At 37.2% G+C, this 16,853-nt stretch overlaps 1 protein-coding gene across 2 annotated transcripts in view; it reads left to right on the forward strand.

Moving 5' to 3' along the window:
* The window catches only part of slc35f1 (solute carrier family 35 member F1), a 98,764-nt gene that overhangs the window by 50,828 nt on the left and 31,083 nt on the right, over positions 1–16,853 (forward strand). For both annotated transcript variants that reach the window (XM_081378087.1, XM_081378086.1), the window contains one exon: positions 16,122–16,249. In XM_081378087.1, coding sequence (XP_081234213.1) covers positions 16,122–16,249 — 128 coding nt within the window. The remainder of the gene's footprint in view (positions 1–16,121; positions 16,250–16,853) is intronic.

Below are 16,853 nucleotides of genomic sequence, written 5' to 3' on the forward strand. Positions count from 1 at the left end.
TAATGAGCAATCTGCTTGGGGAAATTAAAGGTAGGCTACATCTTCGTGTCTGTGACGGACTGTGTTTACGAAAGAATAATTGATGAAGTTGACTATTAAAAAGAACAGCTGAACATCAATACACAGATAAAATATATTGTTTAAATTGTTACTGCCTTTAGTTATTATTTTGGAATAAATGTAAAAATGCTTAAAACACTAACTTGATGATTTATACTTGGTTTTAATAAATAGTCAAGTCAAGTCACCTTTATTTATGTAGCGCTTTTTACAATACAGATTGTTTCAAAGCAGCTTTACAGAGATAACAGGAAAATAATGCAACAAAGTTTGTTTCTAGAAGAAAATAGCATCATAGTCCAGCTTAAGTAAGTAAGTTCAGTGATGGTTAATTTTTGATTTTTTTAGTTCATATATATATATATATATATATATATATATATACAGTATATACAGTATATCGTGATGTCATCGTTCAGCTCAGTTCAGTTCTCATATGATGGTGTCAATGCAGGCAGATCAGTAATATTGTTGAAAATTAAATGTCCTCAACTAAGCAAGCCAAAAGCCAAAGGTGGAAAAAGGCGACAGTGGCAAGGAACTGAAACTCCATCAGGTGACAGAATGGAGAAAAAAACCTTGGGAGAAACTAGGGTCAGTCGGGGCCAGTTCTCCTCTGGCCAACGAACAAACAGTGTATGATTATGATTCAGGCAGCATAATAAGTCAGAGATCAGATTGGATTGGAACATTCAGAATATTAGAACGAAAAATAGAACAAAATAGAATAAAAAATAGAATTATACAGTTTTTTAGTTTTTTCTTTTTTTCAAGTAATGTTTATTTAATCAGAAAAATGTGACAATGTGACTATAACTGGGACATGAATTTACATTTGATTTGTTCATTTCAGAACACCACTGACATATAGGCCTACAACACCAAAATTTTGATGGAAGGTGAAGATAGACTATTATTTTTATATAGGCTATAGTAAAAATTATTTCTGAAGAAAATGTGATATTTGGTAACAGATAGTATACACTGTTTGATAGATAGTGAAAGATAAATTTTGGGGTTTATTGGATGACTTTTCATTACCTTTAGTAGTCATTCAGTCAAGTTTTAGACTTTTTTTTGTAACTCTTTCCCCCCCATAATGCATCATTTTAATTGACAAGCCTAGCGGAACTTTAATTTGAAGCATGCTAACATTGCACACAAAGACTGCATACAAACTCATTATTTCAAACACGCTTCTCTGATCGAGCCGTCGGGTAGACACGTCAAAACTGCCCCTGCCAAATTGGCCCACTCTCTTTGTTCTACTCCAGTGACCAAGGAGTTGTGTCTGCAGCCTCTGTAAACATGGCCACACGCTTCAGAAAGTGGGCTGGGAATGTGTGCTTTCAGAATAATGAGAGTTCAACACGAGCAGGTGCCTGTCAGCCGCCCTGTGTCCACGAGCTCTGGCCAAACAATGACGCTCATCTTGTACAGTCCGACAGCATAGAAGCTGTCATCTTAGAACAGCCTTGGTAAAAATGAAACTTGCTTTTCTCATTTCCTTCCTGACGGTCGTCTCTTCTCACCTCTTCTGTGTACCTTGTAGCTGTTGTGACCCTCGTGCTCCGTTCAAATTGGATTTAAGCCATGAAACTGCAGAAGTGAAGAAGGGCTATGGAGGGATATCAGTCTTCGCTCTCTCTCTTTCCAATCACACCAACTACATCACTTTTTACCGGTGCATGCAGGCATAATCTGGTTTCCTGTACTGGGCTAATGCGGCCAGGCAGATATTAATTACTTACAGAAATGGCTTACAGAAATGTTTGAAGAGACAGCTTTTGCTCTGCCGTGCATTACGCCTGATTCATATGGCAATTCCAGAACATTGCGCTCTGCTGGTGATCAGAGGCAATATTAAATACACCTTCAACATTTAATACATTTAGAAAGCTTTCAGTTGCTGAGGAACCTTTGAAAATGGAACAACTCTATAATTTTTGATCCCAGTGGGAATGTCTTTTGTATTTGAAAAGAATCGTGTTATTCTGATGCCTCTGTTTGTTTCAGATATAGTTTTCTGAGGTGTTCAGACACCAATTTCGTTGTATAAGTGGCCTTTTGATACTGTATCAAGTAAGCTGCATTAGTATCAAGTTCGCTGATATTGAAAGATAAAATTGGAAGAATAGCGTTTCAAAGCATGAGAGAAGCGTTGTGTATTAGAATAGCCCATTTACCCGGTGTGAGGATGCAAACCGAGTCAGAATAGCTCTTGTTCCAGTTCCAGTAGGACCGTGTCTGCCCAGCATATGGCTTTCTCTCTCCCATTGTTTCAGGAATAGAAAACAAATGCAATTGCATGCCAGAATTCTTCTTACCAATCTGTCGTAGCTGTGCCATGGCTGCCAAGTGGACGCTGGCAAAGAGAAACGAGTGCGTGGCAATAACGGTTATAATCACAAAAAGAAGCTGAAAACAGTTTGATGCGAGGGAATATGGATATTTTTATTTAAATTTATTTGCCTATACAGTATATACACAACAGAAACATAACCATTTGCACTGCACATACAGTCACATTGTACATTGTAGTCAGAATGCATAACTCTTGTTGAGAATACGTCTTTGCCGAAATTATTTACATTCACCCAGTCTACAACACGAAGATATTTCTATCATTGAGTCTCATTCATGAAACATTCGTAAATATACGAGTAAATATGTGAGTGATTTGCGCGTAAAGAGACCTTCCAGAAAACTCTTCTCCTGATTCACAAATACTTCGGAAACGTCAGATATGATAGTGAAATGTGTGCGTGCACGCTCATTCTCAATTACCATAAATCCCGCCCATTAAATCTGACTGACAACTATATATGGGCATCATATTATGACACCAAACAAAGGATTTCAACATGATTTCAAAAGCGAATGAAAAAGAGAAATTTCTCAGATGCAGAAATTGATGTTTTATCAGAAGTTCGTTAAAAATTAAAAAAAATTTTTTTTAATTATTTGATTAAAGTGTTCCGTTTGCAGATGCTATTACTGGCTCTCATAATAAAAGTAAAAACAAAAACCGTATGTAATTACTACATATAATATTTTTTTCAAAATGCTGTGTAAATATGTACCGATTAAGGTGAATTAAAATGCAGCCTTATTAATGAGCAAAACGTTCGGATGTTAAACGCACTATTTACGCGTGGCTGGGAGCAGGTGTAGATTTCTTTCGTACCAACTAACATTTGGAAAATACGAACATTTTAATGAATCCGAAAATTTACGCCAGAACCACTTTACACAAGATTTACACAAAAATGCGTTCTGCTCGTGTTTCATGAATGAGACCCATTGTCTGTAGGATAAATAAACAAATAAATATTTTCTTGTTTAGTTACTGTACATTTTATTCATTTGATTAATCAGATATATCCATAACATAAATATAAAAATGTACAATGCACAGTCGCATTGTACTTGGCAGTCAGAATGCATAATTGAATATGCCATTGCATGCACAGAAAATTATTTACAGTCTCTCAAACATGAGTCTGTAGTTAACTAAACTAGTTAATACAGTGTATTCATTATATACTATTATTTCAGCTCAGGTTTTTACAAGAGCATTGTTTATATATGTTGTATTTTGAGAGTGATTCTGCGGCGCAGTGTTTTTTTCAGTTGAGATGCTTTGGTTGCTATATGGAATATCCGCTGAAGTATCTGATTTCACAGATTTTGTTTCTTAATATAAAAATGTTGATACAATGATGTTGTTGTGTTTGTTATTGTCATCTGTTGCCATTGTACTAGCAGGATGTGGCGGTTGGTCGGTGTGTTAATTGTCCCGCCCCTCCTCCACTGTGATTGGACGGCTGGGTAAAAAGTGACAGTGATGAGCACTGCGTTTTAACCAGAATTGAGCATTTTTCAGCTCGTGCCATCCAGAAAAAACAGCAGGTTTCAGTATGGATAGACGCTCAGTGCCGTGTCACGCTCCTGGCGTTTTTAAATAAGCTGCGCTCCCATTGAAAACAAATTTTTAAGAATATGCTGACGTTAGGAAAAAAAAACGCTTCGGTGGACACATGGTCTAAGACCACCAGGCTCTGGCATTTAGAACAGAGTCTACTGCAGGTGTAGAGTGTCATTTACTCTGAGCCTTTTGGCCTTGAGCTGTGAAGAGCCACGCCCCCTCACATTCATCACAGCCATAATCTGACATTAGAGGCTTGTACAACTTGTACAGCAATTGTAACTCTCCCCAAGAGCTTCATTCAATAAGCTAATTAATCATTTTGATGCGTTACCCCTGGTATTGATTTTACGCTGCTGCGATTTGTTTTTACTCTGGCATCTACACACGTCTAGAGATGTGGCATCAGGAACCGTTTGAATCGCTGATATTAGGGCGCAATTATTTTTTAGATGTTTCAAAGCTTGATTTCCTGGTGGATTGCAACAGCAAAATCAATCAATTTTATCTTTTCACAGCTTGTCTCGGAGAAACATCCATTTAAAAAAATAACTTCAGGGTTTATAAGCATTTTGCATCCCAACATGAATCATGTTTTGCCAGTTATGATACTCGATGGAATGAATGGTAATGATTTTTTGGAGTGAGTCACATTATTCAAACTGTTGGGATTTGCTCTGTGATGACTTTTTGCTTTCATGTTTCCTGGTAAAACTTATTTAGGGCCCTATGAAATCCATCTTATTTTCCCCCAAATTCTGTTCATTTTTTTCACAAATCATTTTATTTTCTGTTATAAATTTGGTGGATACCGTTTTTTCCCCCCGTTGTCTGGATTTATTATAGGGGTGGTTGATTATGATTTCACTTTTCTAACTTTTAGTTAGTCTGTAATGTTGCGGTTTGAGCATAAATAACATCTGCAAAGTTACAACGCTCAAAGTTCAAAGCAAAGGGAGATATTTTATTTTAAAGAAATTGCTTTTTAAGGACTACAACAAACGCCTGGTAGGGACTACATGACATTCCTCTGGGGTTAGTGACATCACCAACCCTAAAATTTACATAAACCCTGCACCCAGGAACATGATTTATCGATTATCAAGACAGAATATGCTAATCAATGACTAGAAGATAACTACACATAAGCTACATAAATTCATCAACTAACCATTCAGAAATGTTGTCTACATGTCACTTCTTCTCGAGCCTCTCCATCTTTGTCTGACTCCGGTTTGAACATAAAAAGCTAAAAGTTTTTGGAATTTTCAGTGCTTGTCTGTGTGAGGTAAAATGACACAAGCTCTTGAAGCTCCGCCCCCTGTGCCAGGAGCAGCAGCTCATTTGCATTTAAAGGGACAGACACAAAAACGGTGCGTTTTTGCTTACCCTAAAAAAGGGACAATTTTAACATGCTGTATAAAAATATTTATATTATATTTTGAGCTAAAACTTCACATACATACTCTGGGGACATCAGAGACTTATTTTACATCTTCTGAAAAGGGCATTATACCACCCCTTTTTTTTTTTTTTTTTTTTTTACGATTTATGAAGAGCTTAACAAAATAACATTTTTAGGGTCCTAACTGTTTTATTTTTTCCCAAATTCTCTTTCAGAGACGCACATAAAATGCAGCCTCATATTTAAATAGCAGTCTTTTTATGCTTTAATATTCACAGGAACTAGTCCATATCATGATTTGATTAAATGTATAGCCTTTTGATTAATTCATCCAAATTTTGTCAAACTCTGTGACATTCCACATTATAGTGAAAATTCATTTTTAATAACTGGATTTATGCACTACTTACACTGCCTTTAGATGCATTTCAATAGCATAAAATACCTTGCTGAAACTATAGGTTATACAAGTGAAATGCATATCATTGTAGGAGGAGAGGTGGCCTCCACTTTGTGTTTCCAGTCAGTTTGTAACATATCCATCACACCGTCTTCATTATCTCCTGCAAAATCGAGTGCTAGGATTGCTGGGTAATGTGTGTGGTCAGTGCTTTCTCCTTTACATTGTTGATTACCCCAGAAAGCTTCTTTATTGTTTTTTTAGAGGCCAGCTGTATCCACTCCTTCTCACTGACACAGCTTAGAAGTGTTGAGCTGGCAGGAGTGAGGGAAGAGATTTATTGTTTGCATTGCTACGACTCCTTGACTCTATTCTGTTCCCCCCACGGACAGATAATCAATAAACCGTGTCCACACGATGATGGGGCGTGCATGCATCCTCCTCAGCCAGTGTTGAGTGTGAATAAGCCCTTCACGACCACACACGCATATACAATGTAGCTTTTTGGAGGTTGTGTTGAAGTGATTCTACAATGGCAAAGACACTTAGCTCATTTTGGTGCTGTTAATACCAAGGTCATGGGTTTGATTCCCAGCAAACATCACACATATACAATATATACCTTGAAAGCAATGTAAGTCTAAAACATGAAGTTGTTTGTTGAAAAATCGTTTGATGTTTAAATTAATAAATGTTCATACATCTGGTTAAATTTGGTCTGTTTGACACGTTTGGGTGTCTAAATGTAAATATGCAGATGAAGTCTAAGCACGGTTGACCTTATGTAGCCCCCCCCCCCCTTTTCAGCGCTGCGCTCGTTGTCTTTTGTCTTACCGTATGTATTTTCACAGCGATCTTATGTATTTATGAATGAACGGCTTGTTTTAAAATCTTCCCGGTCGACTGACACTTGTTAAGACATCTGCTTTAAACATTACAATCCTCATGATAACTTTCGTTAACTTTACATTAAGTAAATCCACTTCAAAAGCTAATAACTCCTGGACAGCAATGCCATAGAAATATACAGAGCGACCGCAAAAACGGAAGTTCAAAGACTTTGTTTCTCTGACGCATAAGGTCTATACAAATTGTCTGTGCACGGATGATGACCTACTTTCTACATTTGCTGAAATGTGCAGTATACAGCAAGCATGCACATACTGTAGCCTACCTCACAATGGATCGTGACCATCCATTTACAATGTGATGGATAAATGGAAGCAATTTTAAAGAGCTAACATATAGGCCTACTGCACATTATGTACTTTACACTGCCAACATTTTTTTGCAAATAGAATGTAAAACAGTATACAGTAGTCTATGCTGAACTGTTGTCAAAAAACCTCATTACTTTTTATAATTCAGCAAGTGATATCCAGTTTCATCTGAAAAAATGGTTAGTTTGTCAATGTTCTTGTTCTTTATTTATTTATATAGCACCATTTAATACAACAGGTGTTGCCCAAAATGCGTCACAATTTGTTATCTAAAACAATAAGACAAACATGAAAAAATAACATTTTAAGTTCTATGTAAAAATCAAGGTTAAGAAGGATCTTAAAGGGGTCATATAATGCCATTTTTGTACAAGCTAATATGATTCTTTAGGGTCTAAATTAAAAGTTTGTAATATACTTTAATTAAAAATTCTCATTAGTATTGTAAGAAAACACTCATTTTACCTGGTCAAAAACAGCTCTGTTTTCAGCACGCCGTTTAAGTGCATGTGTCTTTAAATGATAATGAGCTTTGCTCACCCCGCCCCTCTGTTCTGTGCGTACACCGTAACACAATAACACAATAACCATAACGCGCTGTTCATTATAAACATGGGATTATGAATTATATTGAGAACGTCGTACATAGAAAACATACCGTAATGTACCCTGAGTGTAAACAGCTGCATTCATCGTGAAGCGTGCAGCAAGCGATTTGCAAAGATTAATATAAATATTATAAAGGTTAATAAAATGTTACACTCACTTCTTCTTCTGGAGGTGCAGCAGGAACACGAATAGTTGGTACCGATCCTTTTTTCAGGAGCAGCTTCTTAGCAAAACCAGCTTTATATTGAACTCGTTTGTAAAGCAGTCTGGTGTGTGAAATGATTCGCGCAAACATGAAAGCATTGACGTTGATCGTGGGGAATATTCCCTTCGAAAACAAGCTCAGCCACTGCGTCTTCAGCGGTTCGGATTCAGGAACATCAAAAAGACTGCTGTGTTCGTTATTACACCCAAGAACAGAACACCACAATCGCTTAGACGGCATTCTGCTCATAGACAGTGCTCCAGCGTATCAACAATGACGCGCGGACTATGACTGACAGAGGTCTGTGTTGAAACGCTGCTGTCAATCATCAATCGTGGGAGGGGCGTCGATTTTCAAACGGCTTTGATTTGAGACGGGAAAACATACAAGAAGATTAAAAAAAACACTGGATGGATTTTTATCATTTTATGATGGTTGTGTACAGGCACTGCCAACACACATTTCAGTACAATCAACTTGTAAAAGTGCATGTACCATTATATGACCCCTTTAAGGTCACCATGAAATCAAAATAGACAATTTTTTTTTGTAATATTGATGTATTTATTATAAATGATTTATGCGTGCACATTTTTTTTTTATTCAAGTGCCCTCATAATAATCAAAGATTGCAGCAATAGCAAACCACAACGATCCAATGATTTAATCAATTCCCGATGGACAAAATCAAGTCCCGTCTTACATTTTCTCTTGTTCGAGAGGCCGTTTCGCTCAGATCACAATAGAGGAGAAAAGCATTGCAACTTCTGTTTCATTTCGGCTTTGAGATTCTGTCATCATTATGTCAGTCATGTGCAAGTTTTTCTTATGCAGAACACACGAGGGAATTATTGAACAACATACTGTCCTGAAAAGTAGTTTATGGGCCCTATCTTGCACCCAGCGCAATTGACTTTGTACACCGACGCATGTATCATTCCTATTTTGCACCCGCGCAAAGCGCGCTTTTCCCTCCACAGAAGCACGTCGCTAAACTAGGGAATGAACTTGCGCTCCCTGGGCGGTTCAGCGCAAAGAGGAGGCGTGTTCCGGCGCAAACGTTCCTTCATGCTATTTTGCAGGTTTAGAAAACAATTGCGCCACTAACCAGGAAAAAATAGTTTAAAGTCAGTGGCGCGTTGCGCATGTTATTCATATGCTATTTTAAGGGCGCATGCTTGGCCATAATCAATGTAGCGTGTGCACAACGCGCATACACTTTGATTCTCTGTCAGGACCGGGAACCAGAACTCAAACGCAGACCAGAGTGTCAGTTCAATTAAAGGTGAATTTATTAACCACAAGTTTAAACAGAGATGTTTGCTGAGCAGGGTATGTTTTCACAGAACAGATGGTTGGTGGTCCAGCTCCAGTGATCTGTGTCCTGAGGTTCTGGTGAGAGATCAGAGTCCAAGGTTCAGGCTGGAACACTGCGATCAAAAAATAGGAAAAACTTAGTTAGCTCTCAATTCCCCAACAAAAGACAAAATACTAATAACTCTAACTGGTTGGCTGACGTGTACTCGTACTGAATGGTACAACGATCCGGCGGGGACTGGAAAGTTGGTCTGGCCTTTATAAGAGAGTTGATTGCTTGATATGGAACAGGTGTGCTTGATTGATGTGATGAACTGCAGGTGAGAAGACAGGATCACTGGAAACACGCCCACCAGCAATCTCAAATCAGCCAGAACCAGGATCACGACCAGGGGTTCGTGACATTCTCTCATCTACACAGAAGCAGCGGTTTTCATTTTTGCAAATCATACATTATTACGATAGATAGATAGATGGCGCGCGCGCGCCTGGCAAATCCGCCGTTATAATAGGAATCCGCTTTAGAACAAGAGCGCCTGCTCTTAAAGGGAATGTGAGATGACGCTCTGATTGGTTTATTTCATGTTACGCCCAAACCACACCTATGAATAATGAAGCTACTTCAGACCAACACATTTTAGATTTGCGCCTGGCGCAAGATTCATTTATCCCGCCGGGAAAATCGCAACAGCGCCAAGACCCGCCCACAAAGTTACTTGCGCTTTGCGCTTGACACTTGCGTTTCAGATCGTTAAAATAGGGCCCTATATATTATTTGTGCATATAAGTTGTGCAGAATGTTAATTCATTTCATCTTTTCTTTGAAGTCAGTCTACAATATCTGATGTACACCTGCAAACAGGACAATTTGTTTGTAATGGGAGAACAGATAATGATTCTCTGGAAGGGTCCTTTAGTCTCAGGAGTGATCATATTAGGTCTATAAGGCTTTTAGTAATTGCCAAAGTAAATGTAGCTGCACAGAGGATTTCTGCATTATTTATTAATTTAACGGCTGCTTTTATCATAAGTGCTTCATGCTCTCCTGAGTATAGCTGTTTTGTCTTGACTACTGTAGATGCTTTTACCTCAGGGCTTCAGGCTTTTCTTTGAGGTTTACACGGCATCATAGGATCACCACTGATTTACACCAAGTTCACACCAAGAATAATACCCATAAAGTTAACTATAACAATAAATATATTAGTGTCCACGTCATCGCACAATAGCATTCTGTTTATTCTAAGCAGGATATATATTATGTCTGTCTTGTTGCCTTCTCACTTTCCATATTACTCTCTGATCTGTCCCTATATGCTCTTAAAAATAAAGGTTCCAAAAGGTTTTTTTTTTTTTTTTGCAGTGAAGCCAGAGAAGAACAATTTTTTGGGTTCCTCTTAGAACCTCTCAGTGAACAGTTCTTAAAAGAGCCATTTTTCTTAGTGTGAAGAACATTTTAATAATCTAAAGAATGGTTCCAATAAAATAACCTTTTGTGCAATGGAAAGATGTAAAAGGTTCTTAATGGAATGATTGATGGCAGTAAAGAACCTTTATTTTTAAGAGTGTATATCAGTGATGTATTGTGGTCTTCTGAAAAGGCCAATGTCCCATTTCTGAGTTTGGGTTATTTAGTGCAATCTAAATTCATGTGATTAATTAATGTGTGTATGTTTTATTGCACACTACTTGCTTCTTTGTACCATTAGTCACATGCACACGCACACGCACACGCACACGCACACGCACACACACACACACACACACACACACACACACACACACACACACACACACACACACACACACACACCACGTTTACTTGGGGACATTGCATACATTTCTATTGTTTTTACAAAATTAAAAAGTACTTTAACTATTTGAATATATTTTAAAATGTAGTTGATTCCTGTGATATCAAAGCTGAATTTTCAGTCTCATTACTCCAGTCTTCAGTGTCACATGATCCTTCAGAAACCACTCTAATGTGCTGATTTGCTGCTCAAGAAATATTTCTTATTATTATCAGTTAAAAACAGTTGTGCTGCTTAATTTATTTGTGGAAACCATATCTTTTTATATATTAGTAGGATTGCCTGATGAATAGAAATGTTAGGGTTAGTCGAAAAGTGTATTTAAAAATAATAATAATAATTAAACATGGCATTTTGATCATTTAATTTTCACGTCTTTTTCTATAAATCTGAGACCTACCACAAGCCATTTGCAAATTTGAGGACGTATGGGCCTTGCACTGCCAGTGTGAGGATGAGTGGTCTGTCGAGAGATCCATCTTTAGAAACTCTGGTAACACAGTGGGATTTGTCAGTGCTTTCTGAGAACAGGATTATTATATGGTGTCTCAGAATGACCTGTCTTTAAGAGTAATTTCCTCTTCCTTGTTTGACCAGCACACTCTGCCCAGTCAGTCCCTTTAACAAGCTCTACGATGACATCTCTATCACAGCTGCTGCCTGTGGTCACCCTGTTAAAGTCAATATAATGGCACACCATTAACATTCTCACGAAAGGGAGGTGGGAATAGATAATATGATTTAAAAGAAAAATGATGGAGGCCTCACAGAAGAACAGTTCAGTGTCATATACCCTTATAAAGCTGAGAGGGACAGAGTGTTCACTCAAATTACTAAATTTTTAATATCGTTCCAAACCTGTATGAGTTTTTTCCCCCCTGTAGAACACAAAAGGAGACGCTTAGTATAGTGTTCAATGAGGACAAGCACAAATGAGATCTATGTCAGAGGGCATGAGTTTAATTTGATAGTAACTTAAATTTAGATCTGCAGTCGGTTGCACAACATTAAGAAAATCCTTTAGAATCATAACTAAGGGTTTTCTTATATTGATTTATATTCTTATTTTTTATATATATCATGATAAAAAAATGTAAGTAAGATTGCATTTTGTACTTGTGTAACTAAATAGAAATATGATCTGATATACTAAATAATACACATATTTTATTAAAATAATGAAATTGTATCTGCCACAATGTGTGTGCATATCCACTCTCTCTTCTGAATGAGATTATAGATCTTCTCTGCTGCTTCTATCATGTTTCCAGTACTTGTATGCTCTGTTGTTGTTTTTAGATAAAGTGGATTTAAAGAGATAGTTCACCCTAAAAGGAAAATTAAGTCGTAAATTACGCCGTATGCCCTTCTCACGTGTTCTGAGGGTTTAATGAAAATCCTGACCTTGGCCATTGGTCCTTGCACGGCTACAAGAGTTACATTATTATTATATTATCAAAAAAAGTGACACGTAATACAATCCATGTACAGTACCATGAATATATCCGTTGTGTTCATCGTAACAAGAAGTTATCGCGTGATGCTTTTTCTGGGCGAGACGGAGTGAACTGCGATGCTCACACGAACTCGCACGTCGCATAGCCATGCACACACCACTGGCCAAGATAAGGATTTAATACATTAAATTGCATATCTAATACTCCCAGAACACTTGGAATATACGACACGTGTTGCATGGGATCATTCTGTGATACTTTTGCATCTTTTTAAAAAAAGCTTGATGTTGGTCGCTGATAACTGCCATTATATGGACGAGCGCGAGCGGGACATATTTTTCGAATCCTCCTTTTGTGGTGCATACAGCATTGGAACAACACCAGGCTGAGTAAATGATGACTTAATTTAGGTGAAATGTCCCTTTAAAGTACTTTTCTCTGGACCATTAACTCTAACCCCAGTAAAAGGCATCTGCAAATGTAATTATAATCTCTGCTTAATGTAATCTATATTAAAATGTTTTATTACCTTTGGGAAGACAGGCCTTCTCCTTGTTTGATTGTCATTGATGTTGAATGTATCTGCCCTTGCCTATAACATCTCATTTCACATATTTTTCATTCTTTTATTATTTGAAACCATTTAATAGTCACACTTAAAGTCTTAATTGCCAGTTGTTAATTCCATTAATTCTGTTTTTTAGAAACTGAATAGGAAAGAATGAGTACATATCGACATCCGGTATTGAAACATACAGTATAATGAACATACAGTGCATTATAATGCATTAAGATCTCAGGAAATGTCACCTAATAGATTGAAAAAATACTTAACTCTTTATTTATTTACTGATTGATTGATTGTTATTATTAATAATTGTGTGTAAATCAGAGTATAAATACAGAATTATTTCAGGTCACCTTGCATGTGCAGCTTGTTTGAGATCTACTTAGACTTCGGTTATCAATAATATTCATCACATATGCTTTGGATATGTTCCAAAGCCCTGAATCTGTTTCTAAAAGTAGTTAATGTATGATTTTGTGGTTTATCCAGGATTCGTTAATGCTTAATACAATCCATTCCTCCCTTTAATTGCACAAGTGTGTTTGTCACACAATCTCAATGGAAAATGTATTTATCCCCAATGCTTCAATTGTTCAATTCTTCAACAGCTTCTCCATTTTTGTCTTAACATACAGTACTTTTAATTTTATAGTCACAGAATTGCAAGCGAACACGTGACATACGCTCTGCTTTATATTCCTGCTGGTCTACGAGCAGTTTTTTCAGAAATCTTTCTTTCTTGGTCTGCAGATTTTATCTTGACTTTACCAGTTGCTCTTAACTTTCATTTCCTAATAACATTTCAGATTGTGGAAGCTGCAAGAACAAAACAATTGTTTTGTGTTCGATTAGATTAGAGCAATCATCCTTATTTTCGGAGGTTTTGTCTGCTGGAGCCATCCTGAGAGCTTTGAAATGTTGAAAAGGCCTAATGAGTCAATTAAATGTTAAGGTTTCGCAATAAAACACTATTGGTTTCAAAGGAAGTGCTCAAACTTTGGAAGACAATTGGAACAGAAATAGAAACAGAATATGCAGAGAAGTTTCTTCCCTGCAGAAATTGTCTTCATTTGTCAGAAATTTGTCAGAATTGTCAGAAATTGTCTGTTCATTTAGAAATGACCAAGATGGACAGTAAAGTGCCATGGCTGATGCCTGCAAGAGAAAGTGTATGATCACCATAGACAGTATAAGAAGTGGACAGAGCCGTCTCATTGGAACTCAATTGAGACAAGTGAAGCCCATTTTTAGCGTTTTTTTAGGACTTCCGTTCCTGACGCGCAGACTCAAACCGACTCAAACAGAGCTTGACGACGTAGATGTGACGTGAGCAACCCGTCTGTCTTCTAGTAGCTGTGGCATGAGATTTCTGATTCATTCCCTTCCGAATCTTGCAGAGACAGAGAGTGTGAGTAGGAGCTGTCCATGAGCTAGGAGCAGGAGAAACTTTTGCTAGGTATTCTGATTAATTATTTTGTAATTTTGCCTCCACGTCCCCCCGATTGCCCGCGAGCTTTCTCCTCCCGTCCATATGGTAATCTCTCTACTGTGCGACAGAGAGTCGCGTGGTTATGACGCAATCGTTAACCTACTTTTACAAAAACTGCTTCTACGGGGCCATAACATAAGCTACAAGGTAAAGGAGCATTTTATACATTGTCGTGTTTCTTTAGAAATAAATAATGGACAAATGGAGTCTTCAAACGCCTCAGATGTAAAGTTATTCGCTGTCAAAGTGACGCCAAAATGAATGGGAGTCAATGGAATGCTAACAGCAGGTGAAGTTCTGCTACAAGATGGTGGCACGCGACCGGCTTCAACTTCCGGTCGACTTCCTTCCCGCTTTCCACTCTGCTTCAGCTGAAATGATAAGCATAATGGGGAAACTGAGTTAGAATGTCTGCTAAGACTTTTGTTCCTACAGTAAGTTCTCCTCATCTTGCTTTATTACCTGCAGTGCTTCTGCTGTTATGATTCCATAGAAAACTCATATTTATTTCAAGAGCAGCTTTGCTGTGTCAAGAGATTGCTGCAGTATTTTAACAAAACCTTTGTGCAGAAAGAAAACTGGTTGTTGTATTTTATTTCTTCAGGGTCGGATCTGCAGGATCCCTTTGCGCCTAACGAAAAATCTGTAGACCTGTTTTTGATTAATCTGTAGTTTCTTGAAAATTGACAAATTATATTTATTTTGACCTTTCTTTACTAATCTTGTTTTGGCTTATTTTTTTGTACCATGTCATATGTCATATTTCTTGTGGAAATTGTTTTATTATGATGCATTTTAAATTGAAATACATTTTACATTTTAAACAAATGTGAGAAACCCTACGTTCAAAAGTTTAGGATCTTTCTTTTCCTTCCTTTTTGAAAGAAGTCTCTTAAACTTAGCAAAGCTACATACATACATCAAATAAATGTTTTGTATTTAAATATATTTTAAAATATAATTTATTCCTGTGATGGCAAAGATGATTCTTCAGTGTCACATGATCCTTCAGATATCATTCTAATATGCTGATTTGCTGCTCAAGAAAAACTTCCCATCAATGTTGAAAACAATTGTGCTGCTTAATATTTTTGAGGAAACTTCTTGAGGATTCTTTGATAAACATTAATTATATCCAAAGGACATAATTTGTTTGATATAGAACATTATAAATGTCTTTACTGTCACGTTGATCAATTTAATGTATTATAATGTAATATAATGTATTCCTTAATTCCTGAATAAAAGTATTAATTTCACCCCCCCCCCCCCCCCCAAAAAAAAAGGTTGTTTTGTATATACAAATTATTGCTTTATTCTTTTTGGGGTCATTTTTGATTTATTATATGGTACGATCTACTCCATGCGACCTAATCCATGTATCCCTAATCTATCCTTAAAATCTGAGGTCAATGATTTATAGGAATGATATTCCAGGACCATCAGCAAAAGAAGGTTTATCCAGGATTATGTTCTGCTCATTGTTCTGTTCATATTAATATCAGCCTGCTTGACTTCAAACCAATCAACAAATTGACCGTTTTTCCAAAGAGTTTGTACGTATAAGTTCATATTGATCGTGTAAAATGATTTATACCACAGCAGACTGTCTAAGTGAATTCACTCTGTACCTTCATGTTTTCCCACAGGAGAGGAGAATCTACTGGCAATACTGAAAAGAAGATGGTGGAAGTACATGATTCTGGGATTGATTGATATAGAAGCCAATTACCTGGTCATTAAAGCCTACCAGTACACCACACTGACCAGCGTTCAGGTAGGTTACTCCCCAGCAAATGTTTATGAGTGTGTGTTTGTGCATTGTGAGGGAAAGAAAAGAAAGATTGTGAAATCTAAGAAGCGAAAACGCAGTGGCTTGAAGCCTTTGTTATGTATGTCCGATTGGCAGTTAAAGCTCGGCTGTTTGCCTCACATTGCTTGTCATTTAATCTTCATTAAGGCGCTGTTAGTGCTGAAAGAGCCTTATTCACGTCACTGCTAATGGTGTTTGATTAGTGGCCAGAGGAGGTCTCAATGATTATTAGAGATTCCAACAGAGAAAAAGATCGATTTTTTTCACTTCTCACTCTTCTATTACCATCACCAACAGTCATTACAAGAGCCCTTGTGGATGCTAAGACTGACATCAACTATTTGTTAGAGAATGTGCTGGCATCCAGGCATATATTAGCCTAGTCTGCTCTACCATTAGACACTCAGTGGGACATTCAGACAGGATTTTATCAAGTGTGAAGGTGTAGCTGAGAGGATCAGCTCAATCAGGATCAGATCAATAAGGATTTTATAATGTGCACAAAAGAGTACAGATCTTTAAACAAGAGTGTGTTGTTTTTATTGATTTCTTTGTGATAAGATCCCAC

This window comes from Scardinius erythrophthalmus (assembly GCF_964197995.2).
Source record: "Scardinius erythrophthalmus genome assembly, chromosome: 11".
In the NCBI taxonomy this organism is placed as follows: domain Eukaryota; kingdom Metazoa; phylum Chordata; class Actinopteri; order Cypriniformes; family Leuciscidae; genus Scardinius; species Scardinius erythrophthalmus.